The sequence below is a fragment of the Oncorhynchus clarkii genome, chromosome 9, assembly GCF_045791955.1.
Source record: "Oncorhynchus clarkii lewisi isolate Uvic-CL-2024 chromosome 9, UVic_Ocla_1.0, whole genome shotgun sequence".
NCBI classification, from domain to species: domain Eukaryota; kingdom Metazoa; phylum Chordata; class Actinopteri; order Salmoniformes; family Salmonidae; genus Oncorhynchus; species Oncorhynchus clarkii.
In genome coordinates, this window is record NC_092155.1 from 19,090,002 (window position 1) to 19,109,258 (window position 19,257).

The following is a 19,257-nucleotide window of genomic DNA, read 5'->3' on the forward strand; positions in this document are numbered from 1 at the left end:
CATACATCCAGACACACACATCCAGACACACACACACACACATCCAGACACACACATCCAGACACACACACACACACACACATACATCCAGACACACACATCCAGACACACACACACATCCAGACACACACATCCAGACACACACACACACACACAAATCCAGACACACACACACACATCCAGACACACACACACACACCCAGGCATGGGTTGGTGTGGGCTGGGCAGGTTTATTATAGTGTAGGTTGAGAGGACTGTGCAGGGATTAGGAAGAATGCCTATGGAGAGGTAGAGAGAGAGAGAGATAGTGAGAGAGAGCGCGAGAGAGAGAGAGAGGCTGCACAAAGACGCGCAGCCGGCGGCGTGATGTGATGCGGCGCTATGAAACGGTTAACGACGTGGTTTACATACAGCGCAATGGATTATCTCTCCCTCTCCCCCCTCATTCCCTCTCCCCCCTCATTCCCTCTCCCCCCTCATTCTTCATCCTCCATTGTGACATTGTGTGTCGGACTATAGAACAGCAGTGTAGCGGATTGAATGGAATTCTTCCCTTCTTTCTGGAGAGAAAATTAATAATACAAAACTCCCCCGATCCCCTTTCAGTCCTTCTTATCCCCTCCGTTTTCCTCATCCCTCATCCCTCATCCGCTCCCTTGTTCTTGGTGGAAGGAATGAAGAAGTGCACGGTGGCCAAGCTAGAGAGAAGAGTCTAGTTGAGCAAACTAAGAAAAGTGCCATCATTTACTTTAGTATTGTCCTCAAGGACTGGGAAGAGAACACAAGACAAGAAGATGGCGCATCATTGGTTGTGTAACAGAGGTGTAGTGAGGGAGGGGAGAGAGAGAGAGAGAGAGAGAGAGAGAGCGAGAGAGAAAGAGACAGAGAGAGAGAGAGAGAGAGAGAGAGAGAGAGAGAGAGAGAGAGAGAGAGAGAGAGAGAGAGAGAGAGAGAGAGGTTTGTGAGAAAGCTAGGTGAGAAGAAGAGAGAGGGAGAGGGTGTGAAAGAGAGGTGTGAGATGGAGGGAGCGCTGTGGGGAAGGTTGACGGTGACAGCGTCAGGTTCTCGTTCTCTCTCTCTCCCTCGTGAATTCGTCTCTACCTCGCTCTCATTCTCCCCCCCATTTCTCCAGTCAGATGAGATTACCTCCCCAGGTTACTCCCAGAGACTGGAGCAGATTAACAGTAAGAAGAACCTGACCCACACATTTTGATTCATTTACCATATGCACACACACAAACAGGTGAACATTCTACATTAGAGACGGAGAGAAAGCGAGAGGAGGAGGAGATGAGCGGAGTGGTGGGAAACCAGTTAGAGGAGGGGAGTGATGACAGAAAGAGAGACAGAGAGAGAGAGAGAGTGTGTGAGAGACAGAGAGAGAGAGAGTGAGAGTGAGAGAGAGAGAGAGTGTGTGAGAGAGAGAGAGAGAGAGAGAGAGTGTGAGAGAGAGAGAGAGAGAGAGAGAGAGTGTGAGAGAGAGAGAGAGAGAGAGAGAGAGAGAGAGAGAGAGAGAGAGAGAGAGAGAGAGAGAGAGAGAGAGAGAGAGAGAGAGAGAGAGAGAGATGAAAGGAAAGGTAGACAGAGTCCTCCTAATTGAGAAGGATAGAAAAGGAGGGGTCAGACAACCACGTCTGTCAGTGTTACTGTGTGAATCAGAGGTAACAACAACAGCCAGAGTATATTGGCTTAAAACACTGATGCTATCAGGGGATATACAGTGTACACCAAATCGGTTTAAAGCATTTGATTTTGTGAGAGAAAATGTGTGTGTATGCAAATGATTGTGAATGTGTGCATGTGTATGTATGTTTTAGGTGATATCTTGGCATCTCTCTCTCTCCCCCTCTCCCTCTCTCTCTGTGACATTGTCGGATGCCTGTCACTGGCGCACAGCACACTGGGGGACGAGTCAAACACACACACACTCTGACTCTCCTGCAGGAAGGAGACAACACACGGGTTGGACACAGAGATGGAGGAGGAGAGAGAGAAGGGTTTAGAGACCAGAAGACGGAAACACGGCTAACGGGAAGAGAGGGGGATGGAGAGGGGAAGATGAATTCAGCTATGCTGAGCTTCTCTGAGACAGGAGGGTGAAAGATGAGGAATTAAAGACAAGAAATGTCTGAACTTTGAGAAGGAAGGATCATGTAAGAAAGTAGGAGAGCGAAAAGAAGAGTTATGAGGGAATCAGTAGTAGAGAAGAGTTGGAGAGAGGAGATCTGGATGGAAAGTGTATGACAGAGCTACTAGAGAGAGAGAGAGAGAGAGAGAGAGGGAGAGAGAGAGAGAGAGAGAGAGAGAGAGAGCTATTAGATAGAAAGAGAGAGAGAGAGCTACTAGAGAGAGAGAGAGAGCTACTAGAGAGAGAGAGAGCTACTCGAAAGAGAGAGCTACTAGAGAGAGAGAGAGAGAGAGCTACTAGAGGGAGAGAGAGCTACTAGAGAGAGAGCTACTAGAGATAGAGAGTGAGCTACTAGAGAGAAAGAGAGAGCTACTAGAGAGAGAGAGCTACTAGAGATAGAGAGCTACTAGAGAGAGAGAGCTACTAGAGAGAGAAAGAGAGCTACTAGGGAGAGGGAGAGAGAGCTACAAGAGAGAGAGAGAGATACTAGAGAGAGAGAGCTACTAGAGAGCGAGAGAGCTACTAGAGAGAGGGAGAGAGAGCTACCAGAGAGAGGGAGAGAGAGCTACCAGAGAGAGAGAGCTACTAGAGAGAGGTGACACATTTGTGAGAAGAGATAGGGGCATAAAGAGTAGATGAGAGAGTTACTCTTTAGAAAGAGAGAGAAAGAGAGAGCGAGAGAGAGAGAGAGAGAGAGAGAGAGAGAGAGAGAGGACCAGAACTGGAGAGGAGGGTGGTGGTCTTTAATCCCCTTACAGACTGCTTTGTTGAGTGATTGACAGCTGAGCGTGCCACGTTTGAGGCCAAGTGGGGGGAGCCCGAGGATTATCCTCCCCTCTCTCACACCCACCTAAGACCAGGTCAAGTGTTACATGCTATTTTCTGTTATTTTCAACACTCTTTCACACTCCGGGAGAAAACAATCATTGTCTTGTTTTTATTGTTTTGTTAATAATGCTTAATAGGACATGGGTAAATCTGGGCAACAGGCAGGGAAGCAAGGAGGCATGACACACACACACACACATACACACACACACACACACACACACACACACACACACACACACACACACACACACACAGCAATAGAGGCCCTTCTATTCCCTCTTTCCAATGTGATGGATTTAAAAAAAAAGAAATAACAGCACTCAGACTGTCAAAAAGACAGACAAGAGAAACTATTGTCTTTATTGTCAGTACTGCGACACTGACAAGTAAAGGGAGTTGACTGTACTGTCACATGAATGATGGGTGATTGAATTGTGAGCCATTTAAAGTGAATAAACTAACTTTGTATAAAAGAGATAGGGTTGACATCCAATTGAATTACTGCACATTCTTCATCAGACACTTCTAGTTCAGATCAAATTAGATCTGAGTATGGGATTCAACCGAAGCTAACATAAGCACACAACTCTAAACTGTGTACAAAACATCAGGAACACAATCATAATATTGACTTGCACCTCCTTTTGCCCTCAGAACAGCCTCAATTCATCGGGACATGAACTCTACAAGGTGTCGAAAGCATTCCACAGGGATGCTGGACCATGTTGACGCCAATGCTTCCCACGGTCGTGTCAAGTTGGCTGGATGTCCTCTGGGTGGTGGACCATTTTTGATACAAACATGAAACTGTTGAGCGTGAAAAACCCAGCAGCGTTGCAGTTCTTGAAACAAACCGGTGCATCTGGCACCTACTATCATCACCTACTATCATACCCCGTTCAAAGGCACTTAAAGAAGTAGTTTCACCCTCTGAATGGCACACGTACACAATCCATGTCTCAAACCTTAAAAGTCCTCCTTTAACCTGTCTCCTCCCCTTCATCTACACTGATTACATTTGACATTGTAGTCATTTATCAGATGCTCGTATCCAGAGCGACGTTGTCGTACCTTTTTCCTTATTGACATCAATAAGGGACCATAGCGTTCACCTGGTCATGGAAGGAGCAGGTGTTCATAACGTTTTGTACACTCAGTGCAGATCCTTGAATGTATGTGCACTGTTGAGCTGCGTACACACACACACAAACACACACACACTGACGCACACAAACCAGTACATCTACATCTAGAGGAGTTACAGGGAACAATCAATGACTATGATCCATATGCATACACCGCACACACACAGTAGCACCCACATCCATCAAGTAAATGCTCCAGAGCTCCAGAGATGGAAGGGAGATGGAGGGGAGAGATGGAGAGGAGAGGGAGAGGGGAGATGGAGAGGAGAGGGGAGATGAAGAGGAGAGGGGAGATGAAGAGGGGAGGGGAGATGAAGAGGGGAGGGGAGATGAAGAGGGGAGATGGAGAGGAGAGGGGAGATGAAGAGGGGAGATGAAGAGGGGAGATGGAGAGGAGAGATGGAGAGGGGAGATGGAGAGATGAGAGGGGAGATGGAGAGGAGAGGGGAGATGAAGAGGAGAGGGGAGATGAAGAGGAGAGGGGAGATGAAGAGGGGAGATGGAGAGGAGAGATGGAGAGGAGATGGAGAGGAGAGATGGAGAGGAGATGGAGAGGGGAGATGGAGAGATGAGAGGGGAGATGGAGAGGAGAGGGGAGATTGAGAGGAGAGATGGAGGGGAGATGGAGAGGGGAGGGCAGATGGAGAGTGGCCCCCTTTCCCCCTCGCCTCTCCCCAAATGATTAGCATTCTTCTGGCCCTATTTTCTTTGCAGAGAGAGAGAATGAGAGAGAGAGAGAGAGAGAGAGAGAGAGAGAGAGAGAGAGAGAGAGAGAGAGAGAAGGGGAGAGAGAGATATAAGGGGGGAGAGAGAGAGAGAGAGAGATAGAAGGGGGGAGAGAGAGAGAGAGAGAGAGAAGGGGAGAGAGTGAGAGACAGAGAGAGAAGGGGAGTGAGAGAGAGACAGAGAGAGAGAGAGAGCGAGAGAGAGAGAGAGAGAGAGAGAGAGCGAGAGAGAGAAGGGGAGAGAGAGAGAAGGGGTGAGAGAGAGAGAGAGAGAGAGAGAGAGAGAGAGAGAAAGAAAATGGGAGAAAGAGAGAGAGAGAGAGAAAGAAAGAAAATGGGAGAGAGAGAGAGAGAGAGAGAGAGAGAGAGAGAGAGAGAGAGAGAGAGAGACAGAGAGAGAGAAAATGGGAGAGAGAGAGAAGGGGAGAGAGAGAGAGAGAGAGAGAGAGATAAGGGGGGAGAGAGAGAGAGAGAGAAGGGGGGAGAGAGAGAGAGAGAGAGAGAGAGAGAGAAGGGGAGAGAGAGAGCGAGAGAGAGACCATTCCATCTGTTTTCTCTCCTGTGGTTCCTGTACTACAGCTTGACTCCAGAGGAGGGAAAGATAGTTGGATGGAGAGAGAGGGATGAAAGAGTAGATCCCTCCTCCGTGTGTGTGTAGGGGGGGAGGCCTAGCACCAGATGCAGGACAGATTCAGGTCTCTCATTCTCAGGAAGTCCCAAATTGCTTTGACACCACTTTGATAGACAATCCTGACTATTCATCCTTCCTTTTGAAATGTTTATTATTTACCAGAGGTAGAGAAGAATAAGGGTGAGAGAGAGAGATTGGCACAAACCAGTTAAACCACCCACAAAGGGTGAGAGAGAGAGAGAGAGAGAGAGAGAGAGAGAGAGAGAGAGAGAGAGAGAACAAAGAAAAAGAACAGAGCAATTTAAAACGTATAAACCTTATCGACTGCCAACTCTGTGTAACATGATAGAGGGGAGGATATGGGAAAGATGGACATTTCCACTGGCCTGGTATGGTGGAGGAAGGGGGGAAGACAGAAGGAAGGAGAAGTGAAGGGAGAAAACAGAAGGAAGGAAAAGTGAAGGGAGAAGACAGAAGGCAGAAGGAAGAGGGAAGGAGAAGTGAAGGGAGAAAACGGAAGGAAGGAGAAGTGAAGGGAGAAGACAGAAGGAAGAGGAAAGGAGAAGTGAAGGGGGAAGACAGAAGGAAGAGGGAAGGAGAAGTGAAGGGAGAAGACAGAAGGAAGGAGAAGTGAAGGGGGAAGACAGAAGGAAGGAGAAGTGAAGGGGGGAAGACAGAAGGAAGAGGGAAGGAGAAGTGAAGGGGGAAGACAGAAGGAAGGAGAAGTGAAGGGGGAAGACAGAAGGAAGATGGAAGGAGAAGTAAAGGGAGAAGACAGAAGGAAGGAGAAGTGAAGGGGGAAGACAGCAGGAAGGAGAGGTGAAGGGGGAAGACAGAAGGAAGGAGAAGTGAAAGGGGAAGACAGAAAGAAGGAGAAGTGAAGGGGGAAGACAGAAGGAGGAGGGAAGGAGAAGTGAAGGGGGGAAGACAGAAGGAAGGAGAAGTGAAGGGGGAAGACAGAAGGAAGGGGAAGTGAAAGGGGAAGACAGAACGAAGGAGAAGTGAAGGGGGAAGACAGAAGGAGGAGGGAAGGAGAAATGAAGGGGGCAAGACAGTAGGAAGGAGAAGTGAAGGGGGAAGACAGAAGGAAGGAGAAGTGAAGGGGGAAGACAGAAGGAAGGAGAAGTGAAGGGGGAAGACAGAAGGAAGGAGAAGTGAAGGGGGAAGACAGAAGGAAGAGGGAAGGAGAAGTGAAGGGAGAAGACAGAAGGAAGGGGAAGTGAAGGGGGAAGACAGAAGGAAGGAGAAGTGAAGGGGGAAGACAGAAGGAAGAAGGAAGGAGAGGTGAAGTGGGGAAGACAGACAGAAGGAAGAGGGAAGAAGAAGTGAAGGGGAAAGACAGAAGGAAGAGGGAAGGAGAAGTGAACTCGGGAATAGTAAGTAGAGGCAGACTAATTTAGCAGAAGAGAGACGTTAAGAATAAGTTAGAAGTGTATGTGTGTGAGAAGGTGTGTTTGTCTGTGTGTGTGCATATGTGATGTGTGTGTCTGTGTGTATGTGTGTGTGTGTGTGTGTGTGTGTGAGAAAGTGTGTTTGTCTGTGTGTGTGCATATGTGATATGTGTGTGTGTGTGTGTGTGTGTGTGTGTGTGTGGCCTTTCAGCAAGGCACTGAGGGGGAGCTCTTTTGTTGATGGCGAGGAGAGGGGGGGGAGAAAGGAGGGAGTGAAAGGTAGAATAAGAAGTGAGCGATACGCTACTGAAGGAGAGGGGTGCGCCTCCAAGGAAATGTAACTCCTCCAGTTGGACTTTGGCCAGCACTGGGAGCAATAAAAAAAAAAATATGTGTGTGTGTGTGCGTGTGTGTGTGTGTGTGTGTGTGTGTGTGTGTGTGTGTGTGTGTGTGTGTGTGTGTGTGTGTGTGTGTGTGTGTGTGTGTGTGTGTGTGTGTGTGTGTGTGTGTTAGTGCTTACCACAAGACAGGCGGACAAATAGAAAGAGAGAAAACGTCAAAAGAGAAAAACCAGCTCGCTCCATACCTCCAGGCATGCATAGTAAGATGTGGGTGTAAGTTTGTGCGTCTGTCTGCGTGTGTGTGTGTGTGTGTGTGTGTGTGTGTGTGTGTGTGTGTGTGTGTGTGTGTAAGCAGCCAGAGGATCCGATTTAATCCTGTTGGTGGAGCAACCTCTATACAAGACGGATCTTGTTATGGAGTTGTCGTGGACAACAAAGACTGTGTTCACAGTCTATGGCAAGGTCTTCTTTTCCCATTCCAACGTGTTGTACACAGAGACCTAACATCCTGGTCACCGGCGCTACTATGCAGAGTGGAGAACCTCTGTCCTTGCATTATTCTCTCCCTCTTTCACTCGATTATCTTCATAGCCGACTAACAACAACCGTTCCCGACAACATTTTGTACACAGATACCTTGCATCCAGGGTCATATTCAATAGTGCACACCAAACAAAAATGTTTTGCAACGGAAAAAGGCAACACCTAGTCAGGTAGTTCAGATACCGTAAAGCTTAAATTAATAGCCCAGCGTTTATTTTCTTAAATCACTGAACACAACAGGCTCTTTCTTATGAGAGCCTTTCCTTAATGCACACAACTTTTGCTCATTTGCATAGTTAATTGTTAATTCCAGCATTCACTTCCAGCATTTTAATCAATTTCTTAATTTCCTGCACTAATGTGTTATCATTTAGACACCGGCACGTGTTTTCTGTTTATGTATGCCTCTATAAAAAATAAGAATAATTCCTTGACAATAATTATTCTCCTCTTTGACTGTGCATTTTCTGCTGTTCTTATTACTTACCACTAGAGGGCGATTGGTCCATTTCTCGGGTTCTGTAATCCCGAAGTTGTTGACTTGTTTTGTGCTTGCCAGTTAGCTAGCAGTTCTCAGCTGTTAGAAGCCAACGGCTAACAGTGTCTTTCTAGCGATGAAAATGGATGATTGACATAATTGTTTTGAGTAGTTACTGAATTATTTAAAGATGCACTATTCAGAAATTGTTCTACCATTTCCTAATTTTAGTTTGTGACAAAACAAGCAAGTATAGTGTAGAGAATCATTTTACCATCTAAACCTTTGTGAAATATATTTTCCATAACCAAAAATGTTGTATTTTCAGCTGTTTGAAGCTGATGCAAGATGCAAAAATTAAACTTAAAAATGGGAAGCATAGAAATAGTGCACATAGAACAGATCTATCACTTTTTAGATGTGCTTTCAATGAGAATGACAGATCTATAACTCACATTTTTATGTTACATACTGCAACTTTAATGTAACAAATTAAACATTAAACCTCGTAAACAATTCATGGAAATTCATGGTAACCTCGTAAACAATTCATTTAGGCTATTTGAGACTCAGTGCCTAATTGAAGTTTCATGGTAGTCCCTCCCTGTTTCAATCTGTTTTCTTCTGTTTGGTGCCTAATGAACACAACCCTGATCACTAAGGATACTATACTGAGTGGAGTTTGTGTAGTCTAAGCCCTCAGAAATAGGCTAGCTAGCTAGACAAGGTCATGGTTTCCCTTCAAAGTGCTGTAGATGTGGTCTAATGGTCTGGCCAGATGGACTGAAGGGAACTGAATTCATACAGGCTGTCCCTATGCCAGTGGGTTCTAGTTACGAACACATGGACACAGAGACAGTGGTAGGAAGTAGTATTGAAGACGCATTCCTGGATCTTAAGCACTTACAAACTCGGAACATATCGTACAAACTGGAATCCGTAACATATCATACGAATTTGCAACAACAACAAAAAACGCAGTGTACAATTCATTGTTCACAATTTTCAGGGACCCGTTTGGGCTCGTGAGCACCACTTTGAAAACTACTGGCTGAAATGATACAAAAGCCCTGGAGTATCACATGAACCTGTATGAATAGCAGTAAGTAGAGTATAAACCAGGCAGAAGTGTTATGAGGGTTATAAGATAACAGTAATAGGAGAAGGAGAAGGTTGGGGTAGTATGGCCAAGCAGTATCATAGCCTCTTCCCATATTATAGCTGTGTGCTGTGGTCAACTCTGTGCGTGTGTGTGTGAGATATTGTGAAGAATGTGTCTTCGGCTGTGTTAATGGCACACAGGAAGAAGCTCTCAGGGTGATGATGATCAATTGGCCATCACTCACTATCTGGGTCACGACACATCAGACCACAGCCCCTTCACCCCTCTGCTAACTCTCCTCTACTCCCACTTTCTCCATTCCTCTCTCCCTCCCCAGTCAATCACCGGCCTCTCCTCCTTTCTCTCTCGCCACCAGTGCCAGACCTCATGTCCTCATCCACCCCCTCTCTCTCTCTCTCTCTCTCCCTCCTCCTCCTCCCCAAAGAGTCAGTAAGCACTGTCAGTTACTGTGTTACTGTGACATGATTCAGCTGGCTAGGTCAGGATAAACATTCCCATTGCTCTCTGACACACAAACGCGTGCACACACACACACACACACACACACACGCACACGAGCGCACTCATACACAGTTGCCAAAAGAGATAAACATAAAACATGTTTGACTAAAACTGACATGAATAAACACAGAACTGAGCACTTCTGTTAGGAACAGACAAAGGGTGTCTCTCAAATGGCACCCTATTCCCTATATAGTGAACAACAATTCCCTATGGGCCTTGGACAAAAGTAGTGCACTAAATAGGGTGCCATTTCAAACACAGCCAAAGTTTGTGGGTGAAAAGAGACCATTTGACGCCACTAGCTCAAAGACAGACAGGAACTGTTTTGAATAGATCTAGTTTCTCAGGAATGGGAGATAACAGAATAACTGTGGCTTTATCCATTGCTTTGTGTTTATGTGCTTTTCTGCATAACTTTGAGCCAGGCATGCAAATGAAGGCCTCGCCTTACCAACCTGAGGGGGATAGGAACACACCTTGGTTGGAACACACACACAAACAGGTACTGACACACACACACACAGAGGTGATAATTGGGGCGGCAGGGTAGCCTAGTGGTTAGAGAGTTGGACTAGTTTTATTTATTTATTTATTTATTTTCACCTTTATTTAACCAGGTAGGCTAGTTGAGAACAAGTTCTCATTTGCAACTGCGACCTGGCCAAGATAAAGCATAGCAGTGTGAACAGACAACAACACAGAGTTACACATGGAATAAACAATAAACAAGTCAATAACACAGTAGGAAAAAAAGAAAGTCTATATACAGTGTGCGCAAAAGGCATGAGGTGGTAAGGCAATAAATAGGCCATAGCAGCGAATAATTACAATTTAGCAGATTAACACTGGAGTGATAGATGAGCAGATGAACATGTGCAGGTAGAGATACTGGTGTGCAAAAGAGCAGAAAAGTAAATCAAATAAAAACAGTATGGGGATAAGGTAGGTAAATTGGGTGGGCTATATACCGATGGACTATGTACAGCTGCAGCGAACGGTTAGCTGCTCAGATAGCAGATATTTAAAGTTGGTGAGGGAGATAAAAGTCTCCAGAAGGTTGCAAGTTCAAACCCCCAAGCTGACAAGGTACAAATCTGTCATTCTGCCCCTGAACAGGCAGTTAACCCACTGTTCCTAGGCCGTCATTGAAAATAAGAACTTGTTCTTAACTGACTTGCCTAGTTAAATAAAGGTAAAATAAAAATAAATAATTGCAATCCAGGCCTCAGGTCTGTGGGGTCAGGTCTGTGCATCTTAGCATCTGTAAGAGGAGGGAGAGGAAGGAGTAGGAGAGGAAGGAGTAGGAGGAGACGGGGGAGGAGGAGAGGAAGGAGTAGGAGGAGAGGAAGAGTAGGAGGAGATGAGGGAGGAGGAGAGGAAGGAGTAGGAGGAGATGGGGGAGGAGGAGAGGAAGGAGTAGGAGGAGACAGGAGAGGAAGGAGTAGGAGGAGATGGGGGAGGAGGAGAGGAAGGAGGGGGAGGAGGAGCAGGAGGACGATTGCCCTGTGAGGTCAATCCCAAACCAGCTCAGCCCAGCCGTGGTGAGGCCAGGCCACTCATTAGCTTGGTTCACACTGTCCCCTCTAAGCAGGATCATCCCCCCTCACGGAGGCATTTGGTCTGGCTCAGAGAGGACCGGAGGACTGGGAGGCTGGGGTGGGGTTGACAGAGGGGCCACGTGCTGAGAGCGGATCCTAGATCAGAGGAAACCTATAGGGATTTGGGGGGCACCACCCCTTGCCCCTGTCTCCCCTCTCTCCCCATCTCTCCTACACACACCCAGGCCAAGGCCGATTAGCTTTGTTTAACCAGTGGATCAGGAGGATCAGAATCGTAGATCTCAGTGGGCCAGCCTGCTGATCTAAAGGCCATGTGGATGGATATTATTGTGTTGCACCCCAGGGCACTGCTCTTCATCCGGATGTACTGGAGAGCAGAGAGAGGCCCCATTGCTTTTCACTGTGTGTGTGTGAGCACGCAGTCCACCAGTCCCCTATAACTGTAGAGAGACCATTCTGCCAGTCTGTCTGTTACAGGTGGAGATCTTCTCATATTGTGATTTTGACAGTTACTCAGCTAAGTACCCGGGGACTGAAACCTATACAACTAGTGAACCTAAAGAACCACAATGTATCAGACTACCATTCATTCCTGAAACCTTGTGTGTGTCTGGGCTTCTGACATGCTGTCTGGGCATGGTGTGTGTTGGACTCTCACTTCACACACACAGTGGCTGTGATATATGAAGCCCACACACTCACACGCTTCAAAGGGGTAGTTAAGTAAGGTCGTCTGAGTATTCAGTGTAATGCATAGTGTGTGTGTGTGTGTGTGTGTGTGTGTGTGTGTGTTGTGCGTTTGTGTGTGAGAGACATGTCCATGTGTGTGTCTGCCTGCTTGATCTCATACCCCAGGGAGCAGAGAGACAGAAAAGGACACCCCACTACTACCCTGCCTACCTGCCCTCCATGGCTGGCTACCCGCCTGGCTGGCTACCTTACTAGTTTCTCTCTCAGTGAGCCAGCTGTGTAGTGTAGTGGCTAGCCTGTTCTTTTCTGCCACATCAGCTGAAAGCTCTATTCATATCTCCCGACGCTTTCGGCTCGTAAACTCTCTCTCACACAGAACTTGGCCTTTTCAGTTAGAGGAGCAAAAACAAGTGCCTGCTGCTGAGGATGCTTCACCGTGCAGCTAGGAGACAAGCAGCTCCTCATACTCTCCCTTTCTCCCTGAGTTTCTTCCTTTTCTCTCTCTATCTCTCTCTCTATCTGCCTCTCCTCCCTCCAGTGAACTCCAAGCTCCTACCCTTTTCTTCTTCATCCCCCTATTAAACTTAACAGTAGATATTCGCTAATCATTTTTGCCCCAGGATCCGTGTGACTGAGCTTACTGCTTCTTATACACTCCTATCCACACAACAGAAATCCCTCAATGGAAAATACATCCTTCCTTTTTAGGGAAACGTAAGGCTGGATTTATGGTTGAATTAAGGTTTGATTGTACCCATACAAATAGTCACTAATTCACCATAAAGTACACTGCATTAATAATATAACCTACAGTAACATTTCCCCCCCCCCCCCCCTCCCGATTACATTTTCAGCAACATTTCTGTTTTGAGACCCTGTTGTGTTGTGTTTTGTTTTCATTTTTTACTTGAAACGCTTAGCCTAGTTAACCAGCCTTTTATCCGGCATTAAATTAGCAGACGATTAATTCATTATTGAGAATCTGGAAGCAGTCGAGGGGAGACACCCACCCACACACACACGTTTACAATGACCTACACTCTTAGAAAGGGTTCCAAAAGGGTTCTTGGGCTGTCCCCATAGGAGAACCCTTTTCAGTGCCAGGGAGAACCCTTCTTTTACACCCTCTGTGGAAATGGTTACACATGGAATCCAAAAGGGTTCTGGTACGGGGACAGCTGAAGAACCCTTTCAGGTTAGAGAGATAGGGAGAGAGAGACCAGGAGAGAGAGACAGGGAGAGAGAGACCAGGAGAGAGAGACCAGGAGAGAGAGACCGGGAGAGAGAGACCGGGAGAGAGAGACCAGGAGAGAGAGACAGGGAGAGAGAGACAGGGAGAGAGAGACAGGGAGAGAGAGACCGGGAGAGAGAGACCGGGAGAGAGAGACCGGGAGAGAGAGACCGGGAGAGAGATAGGGAGAGAGATAGGGAGAGAGAGACAGGGAGAGAGAGACAGGGAGAGAGAGACAGGGAGAGAGAGACAGGGAGAGAGAGACAGGGAGAGAGAGACCGGGAGAGAGAGACCAGGAGAGAGAGACAGGGAGAGAGAGACAGGGAGAGAGAGACAGGGAGAGAGATAGGGAGAGAGAGACCAGGAGAGAGAGACAGGGAGAGAGAGACAACGAGAGAGAGACAGGGAGAGAGAGACAGGGAGAGAGAGACCGGGAGAGAGAGACAGGGAGAGAGAGACCAGGAGAGAGAGACCGGGAGAGAGAGACAGGGAGAGAGAGACAGGGAGAGAGAGACAGGGAGAGAGAGACCGGGAGAGAGAGACCGGGAGAGAGAGACAGGGAGAGAGAGACAGGGAGAGAGAGACAGGGAGAGAGAGACAGGGAGAGAGAGACCAGGAGAGAGAGACCGGGAGAGAGAGACAGGGAGAGAGAGACAGGGAGAGAGAGACCAGGAGAGAGAGACAGGGAGAGAGAGACAGGGAGAGAGAGACCAGGAGAGAGAGACCAGGAGAGAGAGATAGGGAGAGAGAGACCGGGAGAGAGAGACCGGGAGAGAGAGACAGGGAGAGAGAGACAGGGAGAGAGAGACAGGGAGAGAGAGACAGGGAGAGAGAGACCAGGAGAGAGAGACCGGGAGAGAGAGACCAGGAGAGAGAGACAGGGAGAGAGAGACAGGGAGAGAGAGAACAGGAGAGAGAGACCAGGAGAGAGAGACAGGGAGAGGGAGACAGGGAGAGAGAGACAGCGAGAGAGAGACAGGGAGAGAGAGACAGGGAGAGAGAGACCAGGAGAGAGAGACAGGGAGAGAGAGACAGAGAGAGAGAGACAGGGAGAGAGAGACCAGGAGAGAGAGACAGGGAGAGAGAGACCAGGAGAGAGAGACAGGGAGAGAGAGACCAGGAGAGAGAGACAGGGAGAGAGAGACAGAGAGAGAGAGACAGGGAGAGAGAGACAGGGAGAGAGCAGACTGATTTAGGCTGATAGACCAGACCAGTTCGAGAGGCATGCAACCCTCAAACCCTTTAACATCTCCCAATCTGATCGTACGCATTGGAGCATCCAAAACCCTAGCATAGGCTGAAATCATATCACATCTAATGAAGCCATTTATCTTCTACTGTGTGTGTGTGTGTGTGTGTGTGTGTGTGTGTGTGTGTGTGTGTGTGTGTGTGTGTGTGTGTGTGTGTGTGTGTGTGTGTGTGTGTGTGTGTGTGTAGACACATGCATCTCCAAGGGTGGTGCACTCTCTGTACAGAGACCCAGCCAATGTGACCCAACGCCATCGGCCTGATGTGTGTGTGTGTGTGTACAGCATTAGCGACCAGCTTCCCTTCCAGTCCCACTCCTAACTCACGGAGAGTAATAACAGATTCGATCTTTCATTAGCCCAGCGTGTAGTTGATAATGGGAGATGCTGAGATAGGAATAAAGGTGTGTGTGTATGTGTTAAGTGTGTCTGGGATAAGGATAATGTATGTCTAGGGGTGATTCTCCCAAGGTGATCGTTCTGGTTCAATTCCTGTTCCTTAAAGTATAACGTGTCCTGGCACTTGTGTCTTAACGCATATCGATTCACATACATTTTTGAGTCATTCCAATTTTAATCCTCTTGACTCCACCCTCCTCTCTGTTCTTCGCTCGACTTCTCACTCACCCTTTTTTCTGTCTCTAACCTTTCCCTATGTTCCATCCATCCAACCCCTCTTCCCCTTCCTTCACTCTCTTCTTCCACCTACCTTTTCCTATGTTGCAACCATTCCACCTTTTTCAATACCTCCATCCAGCACCCCTCCCTCTCCCCCTCCCTCCTTCCCCAGCTCCCTTCTCTGACCTACCTTTAGTCACCGAGTGTCCCCTGCTGTGTAGCTGTATAATTAGTGCCTGAATGTGACACGTTTTTCATTTGCCACGTCTAGTCACTGCGCTCTGAGAGGAGTGAGAGAGCGAGACAGAGAATGACAGGAAGAGAGAGAGGCTTGAAAAAGTGTGACAGGAGAGAGAGACAGAAGGTAAGAGGGAGAGCGGTGAGAGAGGAATGGACAAGAGGATGGAAATAGACGAGAGACGGGGAGAGAAAGAAAGAGGTAGAGAATGAGAGAGAGAGAGAGTGAGGCAACGAGTCCATGAAAAGTCCATGAAAAAACAGGCCAACGTAACTTGAAGAAGAGATTGACACGTGTAGAGATGGAGGAGGGCAGCGGGGGAGTTGGATAATGTAGAGGTGAACACCCTAAACATCAAAGCAGCGAAATGAGGGATGGTCTTCAGGATAACTCCTCATCACAGGCACCAGTACATTTGCTACAAAGCCAACATGTGGACCATGCGTGCACTTCATGTGAATGTGTTATTTCATTCCGGCTTTACATGGCAGTGCGTGGTCATTTAGACAGTATACAGGAAATATAGTGTGTGTGTTGGGAAAGTGGGGGGTTCTTCCTCTCTTAAACACTTGTCAACGTGTAATGACTTGTGTAATCACCATGTTTCAAACATGTAACAACATGACTTACAGAGCCATTGTTTTGTGCGATGAAGTAAAACGTTGGGTCTATTTCTCCCGTGACTCTCTTTCGATTTAAGGAAGTGTGAAAGGGTAGCGAGTGTGACTGTCTCTTTCCATTTAAGGAAGTGTGAAAGGGTAGCGAGTGTGAGCGTCGCCACGGTTTCCCATTACTTACATTTTACATTAGTTCTAGACATAGGTCTACTTACCTCACAAATGAAGGTAACAGAACTTAGAAGTGACAAGTCAATTAAATTAGAACCCAATCGCATACTCAAGCATTAGGCCCACTCACAAAGTACTCCCATTGCTACCCCTCCACTCCTTCGATGAAAACCACCCTCCATTGTCCAAGGCTGATGTTCCCATCAGATTACTACGCCCACTGCTGACGAAGACTCTGCGTGCATCTCAAATGCCACCCTGTTCCCTATGTAGTGGACTACAAAGTGAATAGGGAGATATTCGGGACGCAGAGCCTCATTAGGGGCTTCTGCCAAGAGCTACAACGGCAGAGCCGTGCAGAATTAGATCTCTCCTCGCTGTAGCATCTGTTGAAGGAAAAAGAGGCCCCGGAGTAGCCCAGTCCACGGACCACATGGGCGCATTAAAAACCTATTCATCTTAAAAACAGCCCTCGGCATCTGTAGCTGGGCCTAATAGCCGCGCATAACCTACATTCCGTTCCAGACTGAGACCAGCTATGGAGTCTTGAGGTTTGAGTAGGCTGCCTACCACACACGCCATCGCCACCGGGTGTCAGTTCAGACGCACGGAGATTGGTGTGAGGAAACTGACGGAAGGTGGTCTCGGTTGTTAGGCAAAGTAGCTAATGGGAGGTGTTTAAAATGACATTTCTCACCTAATGGACGTTCCTTTTTCCAGAGGGAAAAATGCAAATGATTTGAATGTGTTCAGGGCAGGCAGCCTCTACTGTTAATCAATGTCAACTTGGCCTACAAGGCTACACGATTTCTAGACCACTAAGATGAATATGGTTTTATTATTCAAAGTCTATTTATATTCCTATAGCCTATATAATTGAATCTCACCCAGAAATGACATAGGCCTAGATGACAGTAGCAAAAAGTAAGTTCATGCACATTAACTACAATGTAACAACCAAACAAATGCAACTAGATAATTGACACAGAATTTTGATTTCAATGCCTGATTGCAATAGATAGGCTTGATCACTGTTTCCCAAACTTGGTCCTGGGGCCCTCCCTGGGTGCACCTTTTGGTTTTCGCCCTACCATTACACAGCGGATTTTAATAAACTCATCATCAAGCTTTGATTATTTGAATCAGCTGTGTAGTGCTAGGGCAATAACCAAAACATGAACGCTATTGGGGCACTAGGACGGAGTTCAGGAAACACTGCTCTAGATGAGGGAAACGAATTTCATGCCTCGAAAGGGAAAATCGTTTTCGAAATGCTGTCGTAAAATCCCTCAACACACACACACACAATACAAACTGGCATTTACGAGCCTGGGTCACATAAAAGCACATAACTTCTTTAGCGTTAGATAACGAGAGAGAGAGAAGAGAGAGAGAGAGAGAGAGAGAGAGAGAGAGAGAAAAAAGAGAGAGAAAAAAGAGAGAGACAGAGACAGAGTGAGAGAGAGCTACAGTTGTATAGGCCTGGAGTTATTGCACACCCTTCTCCAAACTTCGTTGAGAGCTTTAAACGTCCACATAATAAAGATAGGCCTGTAATTATCGTTTACAAAAGACTAGAAGGTAAACATCACATAGGCTGCACCGCAGGCTTTACTTTCCACTCTTACCTTTTGTTCAGTGAATTCCAGTAGATAGGCTCCATGTTGCTCGCCGCCGTCCCTAGTAAATCCATTAAGATTATCAGCAGAAAACCCAGTCTACTCCCACTTCTCAGACGCGCCATTGCAACCACACTAACCCGATTATTTACCCCCATTTCAAAATGCATGTGATATTTTCTATGAGGTTGGAGATGGGGGACTTTCAAAACAAAGACTATAGCCGTGAAGGCTATAGGTGAGTCACTCAATGCGTGAATATGAGATATCGTGCCTTGGGCAACCGCCTGGATATAAACCGAAAATAGAACAGAAAATGCGTAATTGACACTGAACTATGACAGATAAAAGTTGCTCTATCCGTGACAGCTGGACGACAATATAGGCTGCGTCCTGCGTAAATCGAGAATATTTTCTGTGCGTGTCCAGGAGAAATACTATGCAAATCCCATGACTTTCTGATTATTTTGTCATTAGTCCCTATTTTTCCTCCTCAATGCGATGTCCACTGGCCCGTGCACAATTCCCTTCTTACTCAAAAATAAATCCCGTTCAAAGATTTCTAGTGGTATTTATGTTGCGTGTTGGTCTTAGCTATAATTGTTTTTCCCAAACAATGTTCCCTTGTTGTCTGCGCCGATTCTTTTCGGCTTCTTTCCCATTCCTTATTTTTTTAACGGATTTTCCAGCAATATAGAAAGGGTACTTTATTTGTTTTTAAATCGAGATAGAAGCGCTAATGTTGTGTTTAAAAATGGAAGAGGATTTTCTCCCGTTTAGAACAGAAGCTCCATCCCCATAAGGACGCGTTGATGCTTGCTGCTCGGTGGATTTGTCATTGCGCGGTCTGGTCCCCACTCACTCCTTGTTCTTTCTCTTCTCTTCCAATTAGTAAATCCGAAATCCTATCCCAAATGATTTGTAAATGCGAATAAACCTCGGTTAATGTTGACATCCAAGAAGCAACTTATCACAGAACAAATAAAAACACTTGACTAGAAAGAGAACTGAAGACTAGAACACCTCCAGCCCATTCAACTTTCAACTAAACCAGAGGAATATGAAGAAAATAAAACTTGGAATAATAAATAGACGTTTAACATAGGCTATATCCTTATGTTATAGACTAGCCGGTCTGGCGTGGCGAGTCATTTGGAATATAGATAGCTTCCCTTCTCCGTCAATGTTTTCCATTCGATAGCCTATCTCCCCCGTCTCACTAGTTCAAATTCCCACTCGTTTGACTTGCCTAACGCTCGGAGCGCATTGACAGACTGCCTGCTTGTTCGGGAAAAGGGGAGGGCAAATGGGAGGTGTATGCTCGAATGAAAAAAAAGACCCATCTCCCGACTGGCAGGCGCACTAAAGGAGCGGAAAACTCCTTTCGGTTTTTTTTTTTTTGGGGGGGGGGGGGGGTCGAGTCGGTT

At 46.8% G+C, this 19,257-nt stretch overlaps 1 protein-coding gene across 1 annotated transcript in view; it reads right to left on the minus strand.

Annotated features, from left to right (window-relative positions):
- The window catches only part of LOC139417139 (ephrin-B2-like), a 95,227-nt gene extending 76,297 nt beyond the window's left edge, over positions 1-18,930 (minus strand). Inside the window, exon 1 of the mRNA XM_071166385.1 lies at positions 17,840-18,930. Coding sequence (XP_071022486.1) covers positions 17,840-18,000 — 161 coding nt within the window. The 5' untranslated portion in view covers positions 18,001-18,930. The remainder of the gene's footprint in view (positions 1-17,839) is intronic.
- Positions 18,931-19,257: the final 327 nt, after the last annotated feature.